Consider the following 22,550-nt stretch of genomic DNA (forward strand, 5'->3'; position numbering starts at 1 on the left):
TTATATTCACTTATGTTCTAAAATAAGTTGTAAACTAATTTCATTGAATTATAAAATGAATTATTAAACTCCGATAGTAGTGATACAAAACACCTCTCTGACCCACCCGATGGAAAAGATATGGTAATTTGCACATCCACGTCAGCCTGGAACTTTAAACTTTAAAAAAAAAGTTCTCTTTCTGAGTTTTGAGAGTTAATGGTAAGATTTTCTTTAAAGAACGTTTTCATTTTTTAAAATTGCCTCTGTTTGATTACCTTAATGTTGCCTAAAGAGGGCAGTGTGAACTAACAAGATGCATTCTACTTTGTACTTGCGGTTATACAACCCTTTCTAAGAAGTTAAATAATGGTCATTAATATGCATAGTATGTATAGGTATTGTATGACAAGATGTAAAACACTAGACCATTTTCTGTGGAAATGCATTTCATTTGTTAATGTATTTTATGCAAATTAGTTTAGAAGCCAGATGTTTCTTAGAGCAGATTACTTGCAACATATATAATACAGATGTTTGCTTTAAATGCCAGTGGGGAGAAAAAGGGAAATTGAAAACCATTAAGCATATGAAATACTAGATAATTTCATGGAATTGATCATAAGAATTTTATAACTTGCTTTTATTAAATTTTAAGGCATTTTTTTAAATTAACAACAAAAATATTTAAATCTTAATGTAATTAGTCAAAAGATAGATCAAGGTAGCATCTTGCAATCTTATTGCATAAAAGCGGATATTTATAAGCCAGATCATAGATACCAGTCTCATTAGCATATTTTTTCTCTTTGTCATTTCCATCTCTTGAATTAGTTGTATTTTTCCTTCAGTGCAGCAGCAATTAAAAGTTTGTGCATTTTGATAGAAGTTTTTCTACATTCTGATTTGATACCTATTTAACATTGCATTCCAGTTTAAACACTTACACTCTGCTATGTGAGAATGAATAATGAATCCGTAGGTCGCTATATTCATTAGTGTTGCCATATATATGAATTGTTATCTGGCTTCAATTATAGTACGTGGGGTTTTTAAAAAAAATTTTATTAGATTTAAAGACATATGAGGAGTTCATCCTTTTTATTTTATCTTACTAGACAGTGATATCGTCAGTATGTTCTTACTAAGTTATGCTATCAGGGAGAAACTATATATATTACAAAATGCCAAACCCAGAATTATTGACTGAAACTTAGCAATTTCTTTTCAATGTGCTAATTTGATTAATTATTAAGTGTATGTTCTCCCACTGATGAGGACAAAACAGTAGAAATATACCTTCCAATATCATCAGGTAACACAATTAATGGAGTGAGATCAAACAAGGTTAGGGGAAAATTCTTGCCTGTTTTAAAAACTGCATCTGTAAAAAATCGTATGTACTCTGTCTTATAAAATAGTTGAATATGCCTCTTTATCAAATGCATACAGACTAATTTTGAAACTTATTATTTTATTATGTACTTCTAGAATGTAGAGTATTTTATAAGACATGTTCCCTAAAACAATAGAGGTAAGGCCAATATTAGTATCTGCAATTTGTGAATGCATAAACTGAGACCCAGAGATACTAAAGTACGTGATCAAGGTCACATAGGGAGTTGACACAAACTGACACTGCAAACGTGTTATTGGTGTCTGTCTCTTAGAGACTATGCATTCATAATTGAGGACAATGAGATATATATAATGCTTAATTTGTAATACCAAAATTACACTGTTTTATTCTAAAAATGTATTTGAAAGTATTCATCTTATCTTTGTTTACCAATCAAGTAGATTCTTGTCTTATTTAGGTAGCTCATATACACTACTGAACCATGTCAAAATAGATATTTTAGCCTCAACTAATGAATATAAAAATCAATACAACTAGCTCCTCATTATAGTATGTAAAAGAACCAGTTGATTGTCTGTACTTTCTTTTTTTATATAATTTTTTTTAATTTGGGTATATTTTATTCCTTCTTTATTTTTTAAAATAATCTCTACACCCAACTTGGGGCTCAAACTCATGACCCTAAGATCAAAAGTTGCATACTCTACCAATAGTGCCACAATTTCATGTGGTACCTCATCTTGTATAAAATACCTAGATTTCATAATATGTAGTTAGCATGGATTTATCACTCTGACTCCTCAATGAAAGGGTTTATTTTAAAATCAGACCTCCCAGAGAACTTATGAGTAAAGTCTATATTACAAGATTATATGTGTGTGCATATATGTATACAATGTGTGATATATATGGTAATTTGTTACATATTTTATGTGTTATATATCTTACATATATATCACATGTATGATCAGACATATCTCATATATATTTATGCACATACATATACATAAATGAAAATGCATGTATCTACACACATACATACATATATACACCTATATACAAATTTCTATAAAGATTTGTGGCCATTGAAGACCTGTGTGATTATATAAGCACACTTTGTGTATAAATTAATGTACATTATTGGTCTCAAACTTTAATATGGATCAAAATCACCTGGAAGATTTGTTAAAACACAGGTTGTTGGGCCTTGTCCAGAGAGTTTCTGATTCAGCAGATTTGTGATGGTTGGCATGGGGCGCAAAATTCGCATTTCTAACAAATTCCAGGTGATGCCAATGCCAGTATTCTGGGAATCACATTTCAAGAATGACTGACGTTGATAATGATATGAACCACTATTTGTAATTTCTAGGTACCAGGGGCTTTTCTAAGTGGATTATTTCATTGTTCAGCCACAAATTTTCCATTTAGATAATAATAGTTATAATAGAAAAAGTGTGAAGACAATTATGTATTAAAACAAGATGGTTTCCTAAATTTTATAAGGAAACTCAGTGCATTCACCATCAGATTATTTAGGCTTCGAGATGAGCCTTGTTGCAATGTGTAATGACCAGAGCAAATGAGTAACAGTAGAAACTAAAGCCTGGGTTTCTCTCACAAGAATATGAACTACAGCTCAGGGATCAATGGATTTACAATATTTCCACTTTTTATTCAGTTTTGTGATTTTTAGTCATCCCTTTGCATTCTACTCTTTTCAGGCAAATCATTCAGAATTATAAGAAAAAATGTCTAAGGAAATATGAGTATCATTTGTTGATTGATACATTTCTCATACGAGTGGGTTAAATTTTTGACCCTTTGTGTATCATCTTTCAGAAGGAAGCTACTGTTTTAAACCTTAAGTCCTCTGCCATTAGCTCTACCTCAGTGCTGTGTTCACGAATTTGTTACTCTCAAATTTATTTGTAAATCTTTAGATTAAATCAATTCCTTTTGTTCCCCTTATCACTAAAGTGAGATAGTTGGTATAAAAGAACCTAATGTGCCAGCTATGTAGAAAGCAATGTAGACTCTCGTGGGGAACTGAAATGTTCTACTTAAAGAGCTCTTCCAGAACTTCTGCAGGCGGACGCGATGAGGGCTTTTACTTTGCAACAGTGTCAGTATGTCACCATGGCAGAGCAGTTCTGATGTGCCCTTGTCATGCTTCCCCCCTGCACACATCTCAGTGTAGAAGGGAAGCATTGTGACTGGCCACTGATACACTGAAGTTCTGAAACTCTTTTGAACAACTTGGAAGGTTAGCTCCAGTTGCAGTGATTTTGAAAGTGCTAGAATAATAATGCACCCAACTGGTCACAGATATAGTCATTTTCCATCTTTTGAAATTAACCCAAGAATAGACCTTAAGCTTTTCCATAATTTACACTTGCATATTTGAAAAGAATTTCTTCAACCTATGTACTCCTTCAGTTCCCATGCAATATTATTTTTCTTTTCTTTTTTTTTTTAAGTTCATTTATCTATTTTGAGAGCGTGAGTGTGTGCAAGCAGGGGAGGGGCCGAGAGAGAGGGAGAGAGAGAATCCCAAGCAGGCTCCACATGATCAGTATGGTGCCCAGTGCGGGGCTCGAACTCACAAGATCAAAACCTGAGCCAAAACCGAGATCAGATGATTAACTGACTGAGCCACCCAGGCACCCCGTTTTTTTTTTTTTTTTTTGATAGAGAAAAATAGTTGATAAGAAAGGCATTCAAAGTAACACTTCAAAAGCAACCTATATTTACAATGTAAATAGTTTTCTGGGTGAATGGCTATCCTAATGTAAGAAGGTTTTCCTAAGATTCTCTCTTCATGAAATTATTAATTGCTCCTAGCTATTTATTTAATTGCAGGATTAGAAACCTTGTATTCAGATTAAGTTTGGAAACTCAAGATTATATATGGTACAGTAAGTAGCATTGTTTTTCCTGGCTATTTTATTTAAAAACTTATTTTAATACTTCTTTTATTTTCTTATTTTAATACTTCTATTTCCCTTTTAACAAGCTTTTCAAGGCAGTATTATTATGCTCACTTCCTGCCACAGCACCCGTCCCTAGGTGCTCATCTCTGTTGGGACATTCTAAGTTCTTCAGCCTTACTTTTTAAGCTTTGTTTTACTCAAATTGGCTTATAATCATAGACATTCTTTGTATCATAGATTTGAAATTTTAAAGGAAAATAACAACAATGAAGGTTGCAAATACTCAGTTGAAAAATGTTGTGCCTTTTCCTTAAGCTTAAATATCAACTCTCTCGATTTTCTCTGACTACAGAGGCCAGTAATAGTAGCCATGAATCTCGTATTGGTCTAGCTGAGGGGTTGGAATCCGAGAAGAAGGCAGTTATACCCCTCGTGATCGTGTCAGCCCTGACTTTTATCTGTCTAGTGGTTCTTGTGGGTATTCTCATCTACTGGAGGTAAGTTGAATGCTTGTTTTAGAAATGTATTTCATAGAGCTCAGATTTTGCCTGTGTTTTTTTTTTTTTTTTGTTTTACCTGAAAGTTCTTCAAAGCATATTCACATTCTTTTTCCTTGAGAGCTACCATTAATTTATCCAGGTAACGATGAATTAGGTGAATTTGTAAATCCAAAGACATAATAATATAATACTTGATTGTTTTTCATACACCAGTGAAACAATTAAAGGGTAAAATGGAGGAACCCTGGCTTAGTTAATATTTAATACAGTATTTTGACAGTTGTACTTTCATAGTAATCTAATTAACTTTCAAATGTTATCATAGCACTTAACATAAATCTAAGCTTCTCAGCTTAAATGCTCCAGCTGTTACAATTTCAAAAGTTATTATTTAGAAAAAACATAGTTTTTGCTATAGTGAAAACATGGTTTGTTTATAATTGTGGATTTTGTACAAGATGCACATCAGCTGCATGCTAATAGCAAAAACCGATAGCCCCATACACAAGAGTAAAAATCAAGCAATTAAAATATTAATATAATTAGAAAATAAAGTTGACTATATTAAGATGCATAGAATTCTAAAGTTAATTATAGCTTGCCTTGAGGATAAGATATAGTTTTGCTGTCATCAATATCCTATTAAAACTTTTGTTTATTGATTTTAATGTTTATTTATTTTGAGAGAGAAAGAAAGAGAGAGAGTGCACATGTGCAAGCAGGGGAGGGACAGAGAGAGAGGGAGGGAGAGAATCCCAAGTAGACTCTGCACTATGAGTTCAGAGCCCGACATGGGCCCCATCTCAGGAACCGTGAGATCATGACCTGACCCAGAATCAAGAGTTGGACGCATAACTGACTGAACCACCCAGGCACCCCTGTATCCTATTAAAACTTTTAAAGGACAAAGACGGTTGCACTCACCATAAGCTTCCCATCCCATGGCATTCAGAACACGCTGCAAATTAGGAAGTTTACTGGGGAAACAGTGTAAGTCAGTATAACTATTATAACTGTGTCTTGAAAAACAAAAACTTTACGATGATATAAGGAATCCTAGCTTTATAATTTATTGCTTCGTTTTAAAAGAGAATTTTGTTCAGAAGATCTATAATTCCTTTTTGTTTAGTAATGTCTCTCTGTAAGCTCATATGGCCACTCTTTATCTCTTTATGTGTTATCCTAAAACATATTCTCTCAGTTTATTCAAAAATATTTGCCATTTTTAAGGACTGTTTCTCATGTGCTTAGTACCATGTTGACTACTATGGAAAATATCAAAAACAGATGAATGAATGAGAGTCACTATTGTTGAGAAATTCATGCTTATTGAGAATTTTCTATGAAAAATGTATAACCTACTATACAAAAGTATACACACGACAGCTGAAATCACTAATGTTAAGAATGGTCAGGGAACAAAGAATCTTGATAGGCCAGGATGAGCAGAGTAAATGTAAAATGCTGGGCTTGCACCGGATAGGGTTCAGAAAGTGGAGATAAAGGAGACAGCTTTCCAGGCAGGAACACAGCAGGTGGAAGGAACAGGAAGCAGGAGTAAGCTGGGTGTGTCTGAGACAGGCCTGGGGCAGGTAGTTGCATGTAGTTGGACATGGGTGGACTAAGGTAGAATGTTTTCATGATCAACTGTATTTCATATCCAACAACTTTACAGAAAAGAGTAAACTGCAGTAAGAGAACAGATCATACTTTTGTTACCATATGTGAGTTGGTGGTCTATTTTGTCCATAACATGATGCAAACAAAGCTGCTTTCTTCACTGGTTCCTATAATTGCCAATGACTCTTTCTACAGAAGATTCCATGCTCAGCAGAGTACCGTGAACACAGTACATGATTTATACATGTTTTTTCAACAAGAATTCATATTGCTTTTCTCCATACTCCCTACTCGGTTTGTTGGCAAAACTTTTTATCAACCTTGATGTGTTCAGATTACTGGCTTATATTTAATCTGATTTTCCCTGGCAAACCAATGTTTGAAGTTATTTGGAATTAGAGGTAAAATTTTTTTAAATAAGATGGAAAGTAAGCCCAAATTCTACTTCACAGTGAAGAGTGTTAGAATAAATTTCCGATAGAAATGTCAATCTTAAGATTGAAATGAGAGTTTTGATCTTTGTTACTTAGTATTTCAAGTTTATTTTTTGTAGATTTGAAAGTGTCTTATTTAATATGATTTGATATTTCATGGAAAATTAAAATGTGGAATGGTATTTATTTTCTATTAATAATGGATTATCTCATCTGCATTATGTGGAGAAAAAAGATAAAATTACTAGTTGAAAAATACTAATTTGACCTTCACCAACAAGATGTTTCTCTTTTCCTCACAAATAACACTTTATGTACCTTGAACACAGAGTGCATTAGCTTAAAAAATGAGCGCTCTGATGATTTTATGTGTATATTTTATATCTATCTGTCAAACGTTCTGATAAAATCTGTCACTCTTTTACTTACCCGTTTCAAAATTTAACACCTCTGTCCTCACATCCATTTGAAATTAATTCACTTCAAAATGTAACTTTTTAGATCAGGGGTACACCAGGGGTACTAGTTGGTGCAACACAAGATGACTATATTAGTGCCTTCTTCGGGGTTTTTGTGAATATATTCAAATTTTGATGTAGACCCATTTGTAAACAATACGATGTCACTAGCCAGTATGGAAACATTTTAGACCTTTGTGGAAAGCACAGCCTGTGTGGAAAGGTTCAAAATAGAATGGCATACCCACAAAAGTCCTCATAGTAACATGGTCCTTATGAGTTTTTCCAAGCTGATATATTTAAATGTTTTTCTAATCTAATTTCTTAGGATAAAAAATTACTGTAAAGTGGTATAATAAGTCTTTTTTTTTTCTTTGTCTCTTTACCCAATTCAAAGCGGTCCCTGAGGTTTTGTGTAAGCCTTGAGAGAAAGCATGTTGTAGTAGGAAGACAGAACAAATCTGGATCCCTTCCCCATTTCTGCCTGGCATTTGTTACGTGGTCTTGGGCATGTCACTTATGCACCTGGGAACTGGTTTTCCTCTCTGTGCCATTTCGGGGGAAGGTTCACTAGATCATCTTTAAGATTGCAGTCCGAGCTTCTTTAGAGTTTCTGTGATGAATGCAGCATAATGAATAAATATGGTTTTATATTTGTATAAGGATCCAAAAAATGGAAATACATTTCTAGCTTTTAGTTCCAAATACTTACTGTGATGAAAAGGTGTAAATCAAATAATCAGATTAACATTGATTGATAGGACCTATGTCTACAAGTTTAAAACAGTCATCACTTTTTTCATTATGGCTGAGTGATAATTAGCAAGAGACATAGTTATCAACACTTAGCACATAGACGTGAAGACATTCACTGCTTATACAGAACAGATGGACTATAGATATTGAATCTTGTCATACATTAAATAATGTGCCCTGAAATTATTTTCCAGATGTTTTAAGGTAGAATTTACATGAGCCAAGTCGTAAGTTTCTAAGATACAAAATGACTTCAGTAAGGAAGATTTTCAAAAAGTTCTTTTTAAAGAAGACAAAGGGCAAATTTTTGAGAGCTTTTTTAAGAGTTGAAATCTAAAAACTATCAAAGGCATAATCAACAAAATGGCACTCCATCAAAAACAGTATAAAAAAGAACTTCCCATAGACAGTTGTTTTGGTTTTGGGGAGAGGGAGGAAGAGCAATATGAATTCTCTCATGGTCTGAAATTCAAATTTGTGAGTCACACAGGGTAGCTACCAACCCAAAATGGAGGCCTCCCATGACCATGCTGCCTCTTAAGTCGAATGTCACTTCCTAGGGAAAACTGCACTATAAAATGGACTGAATATAATACGTGTGACTTTCCTCAAAGCTTTATCCTACACTATTTTAATGTTGATTTTTCCCACTTACAAGTTTTTTGGTATGATTTTATAACGTTCTTTTGTTATGCAAATAACACTAATGGACCACTTATTTGCTTAAACAACAAATATTTGTTTACATAGCTAAAAAGAGTAGAGTTGGTATTTACCCAGATCCTACAATGAATATTTAACATGTTAAACCCTAATACCAATAAGTTTCAACTTACCTTTTTCTATTCCATGAGGGCTGCCTTCTTCCCATTTTCTCAGAGCCATCCTCTATCTACTTATCCAGCCAGCCAGCCAGCCACCCGTCCATCCATCCATCTTCCTCTAGCTATATATATTTCACTTCTCCTTCCCAAATATCTTGAGATTTTAAGTTATCCCATTTGAAGCACAGGTAGGCAAGAAGTCTGGGATGCAGCTGAGTAACTTATGGTTGGTGGGATTTACTTGCTACTGGAAATCCATCTAATCATTAACACCTTGGCACTGTTTTCAGAGTTGGGCTTACATAAATCAGAAGACACGGCCCCATCTTTTAAAAAATATAGTGAGGATATAGGCACAAAACAAATATATTGCAAGATAATTACCCTAACTAACAATCAGTAAAAAAAAAATATATATATATTTAAAATCATCTAGCAGAGAGTTCAGGAAGTGAAGGCCATCCTTGGATTAATTAAACATATTTTTCAAAATAGTCTTTGTAAAGGTGAAGGTGAATCAAAGTTTGTGTTGGGTGCAGTGAAAACAGAGAAACTGGAATGCTAGAGGCAGCTTAGGAATGAGAGGCTTTTTTTGCTTTAAGTTGATTCATTTATTTTGAGAGAGAGAAAGAGAGAGCAGGGGAGGGGCAGAGAGAGAGGAAGAGAGAGAGACTTCCAAGCAGGCTCCGCTCTGTCAGCGTAGAACGCAACACAGGACTCAGTCTCACAAACTGTGAGATCATGACCTGAGCTGAAATTAAGAGTTGGATGCTTAACCAACCTGGGCCACCCAGGTGCCCCAGAAATGAAAGGCTTTTTCACAGAGAAGATACCATTGAGCTGCCTTTATGGAAGATAGTACTCGTGAGTAAGGCATTTTGGTCAGGAGAACCATATTTGAAGCAGGGAGGAGAAAGTGAGGACAGGACAAGGCATATTTAGAGATCTACAACTTGTTTGTATTTGTGGAGTATAAACTTCAAGAAGAAAGTCAAAAGGGGTGAGGGCCATAGATAGATAGCATTTAAGTACTGAAAGATCTTGGGCACCATTAGCTAAATAAAACCTGTCACGTACAGAAATAGAGCCAAGATGTCAAAGTAACAGGGAGATAGATTTTTGGCTTGATACCAAAAAAAATAACAGCAGGAGGCCTAACAGTGGAATGGGATGGCCTCCTCTTGCAGTACCATTTAGAGGTACTTAGAATGAGTTTTCAGTTAGGACGAGAAAGCAATATGTGGCAACTAAAGCTGTCCTCATAAAGGACTCCTTGTCACCGGAGATGATCTTTCTATGTCAGAGATGCTGTCCAACAAATTCTTCTGTCTGTGGTGATGTTGCACCAGGTTCCTTAAGACATTTTACAGCTTTAAGATTCATTGAAAAATAAATAGAAACCCCTTTACCAGCTTGTGTAACCCCATTTTAGAGGAATCAAAGAGATTTAACTCTGTGATCTTAAAAGAGGTATCGAACCCAGTGTTTTCCTATTGTGTCAGAACATGCTACCAAACTTGCCCACTAGTTTCTGCTCCAGTCTGGCTTCACGTGGGCTCCAGTGGAGACTTTCAGTGGGACAGTTGATCACGAGACCTGTGGCCCTCATCCCTCCCATTGTTCCTAGTCGGTTGTACTCTTTCCGCTTTCCAGGAGGTGAACCTGGCTCAGGCCCCCTCAACATTGGATTCGACACTCACTCATCTTCCTCCTGTACCACCTGTTCTCACTAGAAGACATTCTTGTGTTGTCTTGATCGTGTCCTCTTGTCAAAGGCTTATACGATCCCAGCAGGGGGCTAGTCCTTACTATGCACGTTGTTGCTTTTGGGTGGTTCTGTTGGTTTTTGTTTGTTTTTTTGGGTTTGTTTTTTGGTTTTTTGGTTTCTTTGCTTGTGACATTAAGACTATAAATAAACTACATGATTTTATACTAGTCATAGCAGTGAATTCATTGAACAAATATTTTGGGGCACAGGCAACTTTAAGTTTGGGGGGACTTACTGCTGTTCTTTGCACTGCATTAAGTCAGACCACCTTGCCTTTGCAGGGCTCACATTCTGATGAGGGACGACCAACTAAAAACATGTAAGACAAATACATAAGTAAGGATTTTCGGAAAGTGCTAAGTGCCATAAAGCTGACAAAAGGCCAAAGAATAGTGATGTGGTGGGATGAGCTGGTACTTTTAGTTACCATGGTCAGGGAAGGATTGTCACAGGAAGTACAAAAACAATGGGAAGGAGGCAGGTGGCCAGAAGAAACGTCAAGAGCCAAGGTCCCAAGGTGACACTGATGGAGCCTCTTGGAAGGAGGAGCAGAAGACCAGTGTGGGCCTGAGCCTAGTAGTAGGGGACGTTGGAGAGGACCCCAGAGGCAGGTGGGGGACCAGGTCATAGAGGGTCTTAGAGCCCTTAATGAAATAACTGAATATCATTCTGATTCCACTGGGGAAGCCACTGAAGAATTTTACACAGGGAACTGACTACTGAAAGAATGTTACAGTTGAGGTGTGTCCTCATAAGAACAAATGTTACGTTAAAGCTCATTAGAATAAATATCTTGTAGCTTGAATCTTAAATGGAAAGTGAGATTGGCATCTTTACTCACACAGATATTTCTAGTTAAACTTAAATACTCATGAATAACATTTCATATAAATTAAATGACCCACATCAAAGAGTGTCATTAGCAGTTTTAATTATCTAAATTTTTTTAATTAAGTGTGGTTTGCATTAGTTTAAAGCAGCAGTTGGTTCTTTGCTCTTCTCAATAGTTTGTGGTCTGCTCTTACCAGATGTTACTCTTATTATCTGAATGAAAATAGATTCAGGTGACATTGTAGGTCATAGTTGTCGTTGATTCCAAATATATTCATTCTCAAAACGCTCATCAACAAGGCTAGCATCTGTTGGAAAGAAAATCACGCCTGTTTTTGGTTACATGCTCATTATTTCCTCACTTCGTTCTGTCATTACTGCATTCTCATGCTCTCAGTATAAAGCTGCCTTCCTTGTCCATCAAAATATCACCGCTGTCAAATCTCACTTCCACAGTCATAGCTACCTTTTCCTAGCAGCTGAATTGCTCAGAAAGGTGTGGTCACTTAATTATGGAGTGAAAAGAGCTCTGGGCCTGGTTTCTCTTCCACTCTGGTCCAGTCCCCTGTTGCTGGTATATAGCAACAGTGGGAGAGTAACCAGGGTGATGAGGTGTCCTTATCCTAGCAAAATACTGTTGGGTACCAGCTACGTCTGCAAATGCCACCTCTGCTTTCAGCGTGTGTCTGGTATCTACTCACTCGTATGCATCTGGCACATGTAAAACTGAGATAAACTTGGAGGCCATACAATTCTTTAATGCTTTGTGTTTTGTAAAATACAGATTCCCATTTATGTTTTAATTCTGGAGATTTCTGTCGTAATTTTCAAGCAGTTTTCAGCGCAGAAGTTGTCTTATGGCAGCTAGTACATAAATTGCTTTCTTTTCTTTCCAGGAAATGCTTTCAGACCGCACACTTTTATTTAGAGGACAGTACCTCCCCTCGAGTAATATCCACACCTCCAACACCTGTCTTTCCAACTTCAGGTAATAGCTTAAGGTGTGACCATAAGTAGCTGGTAGATGTTGAATGGAAAGCATATGCTGGAAGGTTTGTCCCTGTTGCAGTGCTTTGTAAATGGCTCTAACGTAGACGAGTAATACTTCTGAGTTGCCCAAAGTATTTATTACAGCCGGGTGTCAGGCACCCAGGTTTCTGCCTTGTTCTCATTAATTTCGGACGTTCTTAGCCAGGTAGACAATATAGCAAAATAACTCAAGACTGTTCAGACATAATGTTAACATGAACATAGCAATAAAAGATTATTTGAGAATAAGGCTGACCTTCGTCGTTTCCGTTACTTAAATGGAAACCTGAACAACAAAAGTCAGGATAAAGCAATGCAGTAAGGGTGAATAGGACAGAATAACAAAAGTAAGGATAAAGTTTCGTTTCCTTCTGATCATCTGAAATTATGTGAGAAAATCTCCCTTAATTATGTTAGAAAAAAAAACCTGTAAAATGGTGGGGTAGAAGGAAAACATGAGCGCACAAAGAAATGTGTAATTGCCTGAAATACTTAAAGCCACAATGTCAAACAGTTTGAGTACCTGGTGAAATATCGACTATTTTTAGCAGAACTTACCTGGTTAACAATACTCAAGAATTAGCCAGGGTCATTTTGACTGAGACGTCCATTGACCCTGGAGTTCACACTGTAAGATCACAGACACTTATTTAATTGACATTTCATAACATTTCAGAATGAAAAGCAGTAACAATAAAGGAATTGCCTAGAAAAATGTGAACTTCGGAAGAAGCCCCTGAAGGATAGAGGAAGAAATAAAGACACAGAAAACCACCAAACCAAAATAGAAGGGAAAAAATTGACAACGTGGCTATTTTACAGAGACCCCCTTTTAAATTGATACTCTTTAGGTTATTGTTAGAGGCCCAAGTTCCACAAGATGTCATTTTCTGAAATCTCGTGATTTAAAAAACATAAAAAACAAAACAAAGAGAAGCAATTTCTGTGTAATTCTCAGCAGGCACAGGAATTAGAAGTGTTTGGCTCTTTCCCGTCTTTTGTCCACTCGAATCTTTAGCCATCACTGTCTTATTTCTGGGTTTTTTTCTGTTAAAATTCTGTACAGTTATTTGAGTACAGCACAGTTTCTCATCAGCATATTAAGAGTTGTGAGATTGACAGCTCTCTGTTATCTGTTGCATTTTGATTCACTTCACTTTCAAACATACCTCTTCTACAGACTCCCCCAGCATGTGGGAGCACATTAACATGATATTATCCGAAATATCCAAAGTCCAGTGTAATTTATTATTAGCAGTAAATAATCCCAAATCAGGACCTTGTCCAAGAAATCCAGAATCTCCTGTTCTACTTCTCAGAAGGGTTGTGATCAAGGGCATTTCCTCATTTCACCTGTGCTCCAGATCACCCAAATAAGCACCTTTTCATGTACGATCAGAAATTGGATATGTTGGTCTCACTCACTTGCAGACCAGTCTGTGAAAGAACTAACCAAAATACACAACTGTAAATAAAAAGTAGTCAGTTTGTGAAAAGAGGTTAGGTGTGCAGGATAATATCTATGGGTTTGAAGGACCTTTACCAGAAGAACTGATGATTTAGATGTGACAAGCTATTTCTGTTTTCTTGTCTAATTATAAAAGCTACTTCCAGGCAAGATCCTTCCGTAGATGTGAAGGCAGAGTTGCACCTTTGTCTAGTGTTTCTTAAGCTTAACTGGCTAATTCAGTTTTAGTATTCAGGTACACTCACGGAAGGGAGAGAACAGATGGATTCTACTTTTTTAAAAAATCAACAAATTCTTGGTAACTGAAGCTTAAAAATATTAAAGGGCCTAGATGCTGAACATCTGTTGATGTAAATAAGTGTTTCTAGAGAAATGTGTTTGATGTTTCCTTGTCAGAGAAATCACTTGTGAAATCGCATACTGTGAACTAGTGATATGTTTAATCTAAGAAAGTCTTTCCAGAGGAGGGAAAGAGAAAAAACAGAGCCAGTTAAAATAATTTGGCCCCTTCACAATTAATTAACAGATCCAATGACATTGTTTACATAGCATATTTTTAAGTAAGAGTTCCTGAAATTTTACATATTAAAAGTCCCAAAGGTTTTTGACGTTATCCTTAATGAATAGTCTGCATGTCAATGTTTTCTATTATTTGTAGAGAAAAATAAAAAATGTTTTTGAATGTAAACATCTGACTATATAACTGTAAAACATTAAACTATGTTAAATTGAAATTACACCACATATTATGTTTAGTTCTTGGTAAAATTGAAAATATATTATTTCTGCATTTTTTTTACCCAGAACTCACATTCGTGTTAATGTATTAAATGTAAATGCAACTTCTACTCATGTTAAAGAATGTTATCCATAAAAAGATGCAGTCCATTGATAAGATGTGAGGCTTTGGTGGAATTTATCATTTAACGTTAAAAATTCTTGTTTCTTTAGAGTATGAAAGGAAAAGAGATTCATGATCAAATCAGAATTATATAATGCAAGTTATTGATAGTAAATACAGAGAAACTTGGTAACCATTGCTTAATGTTTCATTGGATGCTGAGATTCACTCAGGATTGTAGGAATGCTTGAACTTTGAAGTTGCTTTAGAAGAAGGCATTTTATAAATCTTTGTAAGCGAGAGGCATATTCCTTTCTGTTGAATTATCTTTTCCAAACAAATTGTTTTCTATTTACTTAGATGATGTTGGAGCAATTCCAATAAAGCACTTTCCAAAGCATGTTGCAGACTTACATGCAAGTAGTGGGTTTACTGAAGAATTTGAGGTATGATTTTAATAAACTTATTTGAAATAATACAAAAATAGTAAATTTAATAGCAGTAGGCTATTTCTTGACCTAAAAACATTGAAACTATTTTCACTTCTAGAAAGAATACTAGTTCCATAATCACTTATGTGTTTAAGAGATGTGTTATGATTACCATATAATGTAGAAAATTGGTTTTCCATTTTAAAAACCAAGTCATACTAGTAGAAAAAAAAACATTTTTAATTTTCTCCCATAAAGTACAGAATTCCAGTATCCTTCTTTTAATCTGAATTAGTAACACTGATTCTTTTTAATTTCCTAAATTATATAAATTATACTAAACTACTAAATTTCACGATTTTCAAGCAAAGTACTTATAAACTCCTAGTTTTCCACCATTGTAAGTACAGAAGCATTTCATTTACAAGGTATAATACAAGTAATAAATATTATACAAGGTAAGGTCCCATCTTCTTAAGAAAATATGCATTTCTAAAAAACATTTGAACTTCATAATCAGTAAAAATTTTTCTAGCAATGTTCCGTAAAATACTCATATTTAAAGTGGCAGAGAAATCTGCTGCAAATTTACCATGGCGCACTGAACCATCAGTTAAGCAGATTTTTCAAAACAGGGTACTGTAAGCCCAGAGTTAACAATGACAACCACAAAAAAATAAAAGTTACCATTATGCAGCACTCAATAATGCCAGTCCTTGTACTAAATGCTTTTATATTTAGTCTTCACCCAGCTCTAGAAGTTATTTGTTTTTATTTCTATTCATACTACTGATGAAATCAACTTCCACAGAAGTTAATTAACAAGTCATAACTAGCAGGGCTAGACCACTCACCGTGATGAGCACCAAGTAATGTGTTGAATTGTCGAATCGTTGTACTGTACGCCTGAAAATAATACAGCATTACATGTTAATTATGCTTCAGTTTAAGTAATTAATTTCTAAAAATAGCAGTGCTGGGTTTCAAACGTAGGTCCGTGATTTTAAAACATATATACATACTTTAAACAAATCTTTTTAAGTTTATTTATTTATTTGGAGGGAAAGAGAGAGAGGAAAGGGCAGGGAGAGTATCCCAAACAGGCTCTGCACTATCTGCACAGAGCTTGACTTGGGGCTTGAACCCACAAACTGTGAGATCATGACCTGGGCCGAAAACAAGAGTCAGATGCTTAACAGATGGAACCACGTAGGCGCCTCCGTGGCCTACCTACATTTTCCATTCCAGAAAGCAAGGGATCTTCAGCCTTCCCTCTGGCCCCTCCCTTCTAAGAAGTGTCACATTGCTTTTCTGTCTCCCCCTCAACCCGGAAGTGCTCTATGGACCTCCCCCTCCGAAGCACTTTGAGCTCTGATCCTGATGAGTGTCCCACTGTCCCCTTGCACCCCGCAACTGCTTCCCAGGAGTCACATCAACCAAGATATATTTAGGGAAGGAAAATGCCGTAGGTTAGAAAGCTTTAAGAAATCAAAGGAAATAGAAGTGAAATGTGATATATTTTCACTAAATTAAAAATAATAGAAGCCAATTCATTTAATTTTAAAAGAAATCTAAGTCATAGCTACACTGAAATAGCGGTGTGAGGTAATGACCAAGTAAAGTGGAATAATATAAAGAATTACATATTTAAAACATCAAATTATTTTTTCTTACTGTAATAGAGGTTAGAGGGTGGGTGGTGCCTTGTTAACTCACAGAAACTATCAGGCTCAGAAACAAAATTGCAATTGAAAGAGGGAGACTGGGTCAAGGATCTAATTTTCCAAATTTTAAAAATCACGAGGAAAAGTAGATAACTTATAATAAAACTTGCTGCTAACATATGCACAAAGGCAGATTCATAGTTTTTACAACCATAAAATAATTTTCAATATTATGAAGCAGCTCATAATTAAATTAATAAAATAGCCTCACATTTTTACTCAAAAGTGTTTTCTTAATTCCGTTGCTCTTATCTCACAGTCTGATTCAAGAAAACGTTTCATTAACTTAATAATTAGTTTAACAACTGGTAATACTATGCCTTTTAAGTGTTCATAACATGAAATTGTTTGTAAATCTAGAGTGAGAAGGGCTTGCTGTACTTACTGTAGAAGAGGCCTTAAAGGGTTATCTGGACAGAGGCTGGGCCATTTGCTGAGGAGTCAATTCACATTTGGGCTATATACTTTCTCAAAAATTATAAAGGTTTTATCTTATGATCTTAATGCTAAATAATTATAAATTCCTACCTAATGTATTTAGATAGAAAACATCTCTGAAAAGGATTTTAATTCATTTTAAAAGATAATTGGCAGAAATAATTTTTCTGTACCCATGGAAGTTTAAATTAAAAAGAAGTCTACTCATTAAATATGTAGAAAGTAATGCTATCAAAATCAAAATGATATAATATGTGTGATAAAAAAATTTAGAAGAATTTGTAATGTTCTGACAACCCTAAATCTGTTACAGACCACCAAATAGGAAGATATTTACTCTTTAAAATTACCCTAAATAAATAAAATGTATATATATATATGTGTCACTAATTCAGAGTTTCAAATAGTGTTATCATGGTCAAATAAAATGTTATTTGGATATTAGCAAATCTGACTAATCCAACAAAATGTGCCATCAAATATATGGTTTTTCTCATCTGCATTTTTTATATTCATCATATTATTATACCACCGTACCGTTTTAAAAGTGTTATTTTTTTCCTTTTACATAATTTTAAGGTTCCAAACTGTTAGAAGTTTCTATTTGCATGCAACTGTTTGAAACATTCTGTTTTGTTGCTATTTGACAAATGTATTTATTGCATGATCGTAGTTTTCCATTGTAAACCTAATATGAACGCTTTTTTTTCTCATTTGTCGTGTGCTGTGGAATTTGATTTCTTTACTTTTTTGGCATTCATTCCCTCATTAGACACTGAAAGAGTTTTACCAGGTAAGGCATTATTTCACTGCATTTTCTTTTAGCCAAGAAATAGTTATAACATGTAAAAAAATTGGGGGGGGATAGACTAATTTGTTTTGTCCTCTACATTATATTTTGAAGGCACTTTGTTTGAAAGGATATGTGTTAAAATGTTACACATAAATTTCCTTACAGGAGGTGCAGGGCTGTACTGCGGACTTAGGTATCACAGCAGACAGCTCCAATCACCCAGACAACAAGCACAAGAACCGCTACATAAATATCGTAGCCTGTAAGTATCTCCTTAATGCAGCCCTGACATTATCATGGTCACTCTCGTACTACTCAGCACTGTCCGGCAGTCTGACGGCAGACCTCAGTAGAGCTGTGTCAGGGGCTTTGGCATCAGGCAGTAAGACTTCTGTTAGACAGTACATAGCATTCTACTGCTCTGACTAAAATACATTCTGCAATTAGTGATAGGTTTCTTTATTTTAAGTTTATTTTTATTTATTTCGAGAGAGAGAGAGAGCACAAGCAGGGGGAGGGCAGAGAGAGGGAGACAGAATCCCAAGCAGGCTGCGCACGGGCAGCACAGAGCCCGATGTGGGGCTCAGACTCAAGAACCGTGAGATCATGACCTGAGCTGAAGTCAAGAGTCAGACGCTTAACCGACTAAGCCACCCAGGCACCCCAATGATATGTTTCTTTTAAACAAAACAAACTGAAATTTTAATCCAGGCCTTTCTTCAGACACGATGGGCTATAAATCTGTTCTTACAGTGTCTGTCATTATTTATATTCCCTGTTCCTATTTTCACTTCAGATCTGTTTACTTCTATTGAGTTTACTAATCAAATGAGATTTTCTTTAGATTTTATTTTTCCTTCTACCCTTTTCCTCCCTTTCTTGCCATTCGTCCCAGGGTCCTACAAAGGGCTAGTTGGTTTCTTTTTTTTTTTAATGTTTTATTTATTTTTGAGAGAGAGAGAGAGAGAGCGCACACACTAGTAGGGGAGGGGCAGAGAGAGAGGGAGACACAGAATCCGAAGCAGACTCCAGGCTCTGAGCTGTCAGCAGAGAGCCCGACGCGGGGCTTGAACTCACGAACTGCGAGATCATGACCTGAGCCGAATTTGGACGTTTTAACCAACTGAACCACCAGGGGCCCCTAGTTGGATTGTTTTTATTCCTTCTTTCCCTTTATTTCCTTCTCTGTTCTTTCTTTTTTTCCTCAATGACCAGCTGTCTCTTTTGTTTAATGCAAATTTACCTATTTTTCCTATGAAATTACAGTCTTCCTTCTATCTTCTTACAGCACCTCATGTTTACATATGTTCCCTTTTATTTTCTTTATATTCCCCCTCCATCTCTTGAAATCCATCCACATCCCATCCCCTGAAAATTATACCTTTTCTCCTAACTTTTATATTCAGTGGGTCTCCCTGAATCCTATGAACACCAGCTTGGTTATTTAAATTCCAGTTCTTTTCTAGTTTCTGGAAGCCAATGAAACCGTACTCCCCTTTTAAAGAAGTTTTTATATACATCCCAGTTAGTTAACATACAGCATAATATTAGTTTCAGGTGTACAATATAGTGATTCAACACTTGCATACAACACCTGGTGCTCATCACAAGTGCTCTCCTTAATCCCCATCACCTATTTCACCCATCCCCCCCCCCCACCCGCTCACCTCCCCTCTGGTAACCATCAGTTTGTTCTCTGTAGTTAAGAATCTGTTTCTTGGTTTGTCTCTCTCTCTCTTTCTCTCCCTTTGCTCCTTTGTTGTGTTTCTTACATTCACATATGAGTGAAATCATATGGTATTTGCCTTTCTCTGACTGACTTATTTCACTCAGCATAATACTTTACGTCTGTCCATGTCATTGCAAATGGCAAGATTTCATTCTTTTTTTATGGCTGAGTAATATTCCTGTGTGTGTGTGTGTGTGTGTCTGTCTGTCTGTGTGTATATATATCTGTGTGTATATATATATATCTGTGTGTATATATATATATATATATATACACACACATACACACAAAAACACTAATTCAAAGGGATACATGCACCCTGATGTTCAAGGCAGCATATATATATGGTATATATATCATACCTTCTTTATCCATTCATCAGTCAGTGGACACTTAGGTTGTTTCCATAATTTGACTATAGTAGATAATGCTGCCTTGAACATCAGGGTGCATGTATCCCTTTGAATTGGTGTTTTTGTATCCTTTGGGTAAATACCTAATAGTGCTCTTGCTGGATCATAGGGTACTTCTATTTTTAACTTGTTTTTATGCTTTTTTTTTAACTTGTTTTATTTTTTATTTTTTTAAATTTACATCTAAATTAGTTAACATATAGTGCAACAATGATTTCAGGAGTAGATTCCTTAATGCCCCTCACCCATTTAGCCCATCCCCCCTCCCACAACCCCTCCAGTAACCCTCAGTTTGTTCTCCACATTTATGAGTCTCTTCTGTTTTGTCCCCCTTCCTATTTTTATATTATTTTTGTTTCCCTTCCCTTATGTTCATCTGTTTTGTCTCTTAAAGTTCTCATATTAGTGAAGTCATATGATTTTTGTCTTTCTCTGACTAATTCCATGTAGTTGCAAATGGCAAGATTTCATTCTTTTTGATTGCTGAGTAATACTTCATTGTATATATATACCACACCTCCTTTTCCATTCATCCATCGACGGACATCTGGGCTCTTTCCATACTTTGGCTATTATTGATAGTGCTGCTATAAACATGGGGGTGCATGTGTCCCTTTGAAACAGCACACCTGTATCCCGTGGATAAATGCCTAGTAGTGCAATTGCTGCGTCGTAGAGTAGTTCTATTTTTAGTTTTTTGAGGAACCTCCATACTGTTTTCCAGAGTGGCTGCACCAGCTTGCATTCCCATCTATTTTTAACTTTTTGAGGAACCTCCATACTGTTTTCCATAGTGGCCACACCAGTTTGCATTCCCATCAACAGTACAGAAGGGTTCCCATCTCTCCACATTTTGCCAACACCTGTTGTTTCTTGTGTTGTTGATTTTAGCCATTCTGACAGGTGTGAGGTGATATCTCATGGTAGTTTTGATTTGCATTTCCCTGGTGATGAATGATGTTGAACATCTTTTCGTGGGTCTCTGTGTCTTTGAAAAAATGTCTATTCATGTCTTCTGCCCATTTTTAATTGGATTATTCATTTTGGGGGGAGGAGGATTGAGTTGTGTCAGTTCTTTATGTATTTTAGATACTAACATTTAATTATCACAGTTTCTTAAATTTTTTTTTTACATTTTTTTTTTATTTTTGAGCGACAGAGGGAGAGCACAAGTGTGGGACGGGCAGAGAGAGGGAGACACAGAATCCGAAGCAGGCTCCAGGCTCCGAGCTATCAGCACAGAGCCGGATGCGGGGCCCAAACCCACAAACTGTAAGATCATGACCTGAGCTGAAGTCGGACGCTTAACCGACTGAACCACCCAGGCACCCCTAATTATCACATTTTCTTAAATAGTTTGGACAGATGCTGCTTCCTTCCTACAGGGCTCACACAGATTTTTATTAGAAGGTTTTAGTAGCACGTTCTGCTTCATGTTTGTCCCCCTCAACCAAAGCAACCCTTCTGGCTGCACATAAAAACTCAGTTGCTTCTTGGAGAGGGTGAAGTTATCAAATGATTCCCTCTACAAACTAAATAGAAAGCACCTACCAGGTAATTAAGAAGGGGATGGAGACTAACATTTGTTGTATACCTTCCTCATGCCTAGCTCTGTAAATATATTAGTTCATTTAATCCCTAAGATAATCCTGCACAATAATACTATTGTAGATACTATTGTAGACTTGAAGAAAAACAATCCAGAAAATTTTCCCAGTAATAGCCCTCTGAAAGTATTAGAACCAAAATACAAAAAACAAAAACACCAGGTCAGCCTGGCACCAAGCCCATCTCTCCATTGCCACATATATCTATTTCTGTAATACATTCCCTGCACTTGGTGAGCTGCTGTTGTCACAGAAGCATTACAATCAGGATGTCTCTCTAATTGTTATGGTTTGGACTGTATTCACTTCTTCATCCTTGAAAAGAATAAATAAATTCTGCCCCGTGAAACTACCAATTTTCCTGCTAGTAACACTTTGCTTTCTTATTATATCGCTCCTCCAAGTACATATAATCTCCCTGTAGATCCAAAGGTAATCTCAACCTCCTCATTTCAACATATCTTAATTGCCTTAGTACACCATGTATAAGTTACCATAGTTTTCACCCCCTTTAAATAGACAGTGTGGGACCCATGCGCCCTGTTCTCGGGCAGCCATTCTCCTGCCTGGCTGTGCGCTAGCAGGTCTTTGAGGTTTTCCCCTTGAAAGAGCTG

At 36.0% G+C, this 22,550-nt stretch overlaps 1 protein-coding gene across 4 annotated transcripts in view; it reads left to right on the forward strand.

The window, feature by feature from the left end:
- The window catches only part of PTPRZ1 (protein tyrosine phosphatase receptor type Z1), a 191,662-nt gene that overhangs the window by 146,766 nt on the left and 22,346 nt on the right, over positions 1-22,550 (forward strand). For 2 of the 4 annotated variants that reach the window (XM_030308309.1, XM_030308311.1), the window contains exons 13-17: positions 4,625-4,769; positions 12,360-12,451; positions 15,162-15,247; positions 18,167-18,187; positions 18,353-18,449. In XM_030308309.1, the coding sequence (XP_030164169.1) occupies positions 4,625-4,769; positions 12,360-12,451; positions 15,162-15,247; positions 18,167-18,187; positions 18,353-18,449 (441 nt within the window). The remainder of the gene's footprint in view (positions 1-4,624; positions 4,770-12,359; positions 12,452-15,161; positions 15,248-18,166; positions 18,188-18,352; positions 18,450-22,550) is intronic. The other 2 variants (XM_030308310.1, XM_030308312.1) reach the window with 1 other exon arrangement.

This window comes from Lynx canadensis, chromosome A2 (assembly GCF_007474595.2).
Source record: "Lynx canadensis isolate LIC74 chromosome A2, mLynCan4.pri.v2, whole genome shotgun sequence".
Classification (NCBI taxonomy): domain Eukaryota; kingdom Metazoa; phylum Chordata; class Mammalia; order Carnivora; family Felidae; genus Lynx; species Lynx canadensis.